The sequence below is a fragment of the Charadrius vociferus genome, unplaced genomic scaffold (genome assembly GCF_000708025.1).
Source record: "Charadrius vociferus isolate BGI_N301 unplaced genomic scaffold, ASM70802v2 scaffold455, whole genome shotgun sequence".
Lineage (NCBI taxonomy): Eukaryota > Metazoa > Chordata > Aves > Charadriiformes > Charadriidae > Charadrius > Charadrius vociferus.
In genome coordinates this window covers 30,781-35,163 of record NW_009648550.1, presented here as the reverse complement: position 1 = coordinate 35,163, position 4,383 = coordinate 30,781, and the positions used below count along the sequence as shown (strand labels likewise).

At 42.2% G+C, this 4,383-nt stretch overlaps 1 protein-coding gene across 1 annotated transcript in view; it reads left to right on the top strand.

The window, feature by feature from the left end:
- Positions 1-4,383, top strand: part of RIN2 (Ras and Rab interactor 2) — a 39,842-nt gene that overhangs the window by 30,224 nt on the left and 5,235 nt on the right. Inside the window, 2 exon segments of the mRNA XM_009885990.1 lie at positions 1,070-1,375; positions 3,500-3,631. Of these exon segments, the coding sequence (XP_009884292.1) occupies positions 1,070-1,375; positions 3,500-3,631 (438 nt within the window).

Here is a 4,383-nt window from a genome sequence, read left to right as displayed (position 1 = left end):
CAGGAATGTCTATTGCTAGCTGGTATAAACGTGATCTAGCAGTAACACAGCTTCTCCTCATTCTGCTCTTGGTCACTCTGCTCCCCTAGCACATCTGCCTACTCTAGGCTCTGGTCCTGCCCCACCGTCAAGGCAGCTAGTCTGTTACTGTAGTGGCCGGGCTGAAGAGTCCCCAGTTTCTTTTGTGCTTGTGGGAGAACACTATGGTACAAATAACTGATGTAAGCTAATTATTAATGTAAGCTGTGTTGCTGTAGCGATGCTAAGCAGGAGGGGAAATTAGCTTATAAAGTAAAGGTTTGCAGAGAAAATGTTTAGCAAAGAGCTTTCTCTGTTGATGTGGTCCCTACTTTGAAAATGGAGAATGACTGTTAAAGAAAAACTTGAGTAGGTCAAGAATTAAAAAAAACAACAACCCTAAGTTAGTGGTTACTGTGCCACGTGCACGCTATTGCCAAACAAAGAACTTCAAACTTGATGACAAAGCTGTATAGAAGCTTGCATGATGAAATCCGAAGCTGGACAAACACAGCTTGGTTTTCATTTATAGTTTAAAGCCCATAATCTGTCCAACTTCATAAAGATCTTGACAAAGTTGAGCCAAGTTTTAGGAGACCTTGGTTGAGTTATAGTTTCTGATGGAAACTATGCAGAAAGGATGGGCTTTCGTGCCAAAACAGACAAAAGTTACGTTTTTGACTGTGTTTAAGTTTGGGAGTTAAAGTCTAAGTTCAAAGTAAAATAAAACTCAGACTTCTGGCCAACAGAAGAAAAAGTTAAATGGAGTCACAGTTTGATATTTTTTTTTTTTTGGGGGGGGGTGATAGTCTGTAGTCTGTCTCTCCAGGGTTTTCTTGTATTTACCACATTGCCATAAATAAAATTGGAATACAGATTCTTCTCTGCCTTTTGTTTTCTTGTTAACAAACATCTGGAAACTCAGCTTGTATAATAAATAAGCCTTAGCGAGTACGTTTTGCTCTACAGTGTCTCTTTTGGGAATGGTTATATTAATACTGGCTCTGCTCTAGAGGAGGAAGTCAGCTGGACTTGTGTTTTCCCGTTGCAGATGTTGTCCTGGAGAAGGCCATGCATAAGTGCATTCTGAAGCCATTGAAGGGCCACATTGAAGCGATGTTGAAAGAGTTCCATACTGCGGATGGTTCTTGGAAACAGCTAAAGGAAAACCTGCAGTTGGTGCGGCAGAGGAATCCTCAGGAACTGGGCGTGTTTGTTCCAACACCAGACTTTGTGGACGTTGAAAAAATTAAAGTCAAGTTCCTGACCATGCAGAAAATGTATTCACCTGAAAAGAAAGTCATGCTGCTGCTGAGAGTTTGCAAATTGATTTATACTGTTATGGAGAATAACTCAGGTATGGTGCTTCTTGTGGTTCAAGTTCACTGATATTCCAAACCTGGGGTTGTCTTTTGGTGGAAGAAATTGGACCACCCAATTCTGCAGATACGTCGTCTTCTCTTGGAACTCTCATAGCATCTCCTTGCCCATTTGAGAGGGGTTCTTCCTCTCCACTTCTTTCCTGATATCTTTGATGCATCTGGCAGCACATTTTACAACTCTGCTTCACACTGAATTTGTGAAGCAGCTTAAAAAAACCACCCAGCTTTGCTTAATTGTAGGCTTTTGAAGTTGGCTGTCAAAAAGGCTGTTCTGTGAGCCTTGAATTTTGACACTGGTTCTAAATGAGTTTGTTTTTTGGTTTTTGTTTTTTTTTTTTAAATTGTAATAGGGGTAACACCCTGTATTTAGCTCTAGTTAATTCAATAGCGTGTATGCAATGTGACAACTACAAGGGCTTTGCGTTAGCGGGTGGAGAAAAGCAGCCTCTGATCCATTGTCTTGGGCTTGCTATGCCTCTGAACGTTCTCATTTGGACGCTTTCTTTCCTGTATTTGGAACAGAAATAACACCTCTTTCTACACTGTAGCAAGAGTCCAAAAGTGACCTTGAAACCTCAATAACGAAATGTAACTACAGATCGGTTGAGACCTGCTGAGTGGTCAGTGGCACAATTAAAATGCTGTGCTGGATGGCATGAATTCATAGGTGCGACTCTGTTGCCTGACATCTTATCATACACTGCTGTGGTAGGTGACCAGCTAAGGTGAAGCAACGCTGGTGGTAATGGGAGGATTTTTTTCCCTAAGCAAGTATAAGCTGCTGCAGGTGGTTGACGGTTTTCTTTGTAAGTGAGCATTGAATGTGCAGCTGGATCCAGTGCTGATCAAGACATCTACTTTCTCTTGAGATTTGAGATAAATGGCAAAAGGTTGTGGCTGTTAAAGAACCCCAAGCACTTTTGCAAGATTTAGATCCAAGCTGCTGCCCAGCTTATTATTTCTGTACAAAATCCTGCGGTTTAAAATGGGTATAGGAATCTTGGCCTGAAGTGCTGTAAACTCTTTTCTCCATGCTGTGTTATCTCACATTGAGTAAGGTATTTCCAACATGCAGAAGAAAAATACTTGAGAGGCTGCTGCTGATTAACTGTTCCACTGAGGGGCTTGGGCTAAGACGTGGCAAGTGCTGCTTGGGTTGTCTTTTTTTGTCATGTGAAGTTTGTAAAACAGGACATCAAGGCAGCAGCTGTTCTGAGTATCTGCTTTGTCATGTACTCTCAGACAGATAATAGTGTAATACCTGGAGGGTACGCCTTAGCTGGTGTAACTTTAGATATCAGCCCTTTAGGCACCTGGATTTTCCCCAAAGTTTAAGTTGGCTCCTGCTCTTGGTGGTTTTAAGTGACCATCGCACCAGTTCTGCAATGAACACAGTTTGGCCAGACCCAGGGATTTGGCCACATAGTATTTTCTAAACAGATAGTTTAAATGCAATAAAAGCGATAGGAGCACAGACAGACCTAGGTACAGCACAGTCTCTGTGTGTTAGCTGCATGCTGCCATTGCCGATGATGCTTCACCAGCTAGTTGGGAATGGTATGAGGCTTTCCTCACTGATGTTTTAAACTGTGCTCTCAAGGAAACGAGCTGAATTTTCATGTCAAATCTAATAGGCTTTCATATTCAGGCGTCTCTGCTGGGATTCCGACTCAGAAACTGGTATTTGTGGCTGGGTCCTTCCAGAAAGTGTATGTTGTCCCTGCATGTATAAAGAAAATGCCTATTCATCATCTTGTAGGCAGTGGTGGCAGTCAGGCCAGACTGGCATGGCAGCCTTTTGTGAGTTTACCAGTTGAGCTGATGCCCAGGTGAGCCCAGTCTTTGAGTTCCCTCGCATGCCTCAAGGTGTGCATCATCATATTTGAGCTTGTTAGAAGTACAGGATGAAGCTGGTGGTGGTGTTCTCTCCAGTGAGTGTCAGATAACATTCTGTTTGCTGCACATTGGTAACAGGAGGCTCTAGAGTAATACAAACGTACTGGTCAGTGAAGGCAGCAAAATAATGCTTTGCTTTCAAACACTGAAACTGGTAAAAAGGTGTGGTTTGTCTATCTCTCTCTGTGTTTCCTTCAACCTAGGGAGGCTGTATGGAGCTGATGACTTCTTGCCTGTGTTGACGTATGTACTAGCCCAGTGTGATATGCTGGAGCTGGATACTGAAATTGAATACATGATGGAATTGCTGGATCCATCTTTGCTGCATGGAGAAGGTAATCTATTTATTTATTTTTATTAGAGTTGAGTGATGGACTAGAGAAGGGAAGGTTCTTCCTCATAACGTGGTTGTTGTTAACCTTGTTTGAGTAGAAATCCTTTCAAGAGGAGCCCTAAAGTCAGCAATGTCGTCAGTGTAACAAGAAAATCTCATAATTATTTCCACCTTCAAGTAAGATAAAGATGTTTATCTTGCAGAATACAGGCCTGAGTGACCTGGGAATCTACTGATGTATACTACCTTATGAGGGAATATGTTGTTTTCAACCAAGGGGGGGGGGGCAAACGCATATGCTGTGCGTGTGCCAAATGTGGTTATCCTTCTGTGCCTGAAAATATCCTGAGAGTATTTATAGGGCTGCGGCATTTAGTTAAATTGAGACATGTAATGGGACTTGGGTTAGGTGCTTTGTAAAAACTTCAGGGGGGAATACTCTGCCCTTCTGGGGGAAGTGCTTTTGAGAATATTGTCCCCCTTTAATGATCTTTGCTTCCCAATATTTGCTTCTCACAAAGTATTTTTATGAGCCCTAGGAATATGTTTCCTAAGGCACTCCTGAATGATGGCTGAAGTCCTCTATAAGCAAGGAAATCTCCCTACTTTCTGTTCTCATGGCGGTGTTTTTAACAAAGAGGTATTCTGCAAGCCCTTGGTAGGCCCCAGAATCTACCAGTTTATGAGGAAGTTTAAAGGTTCTTGTGACCAAGTTCATCTATGAGTTTATATGTGTATGTTTCCCATTCCTGC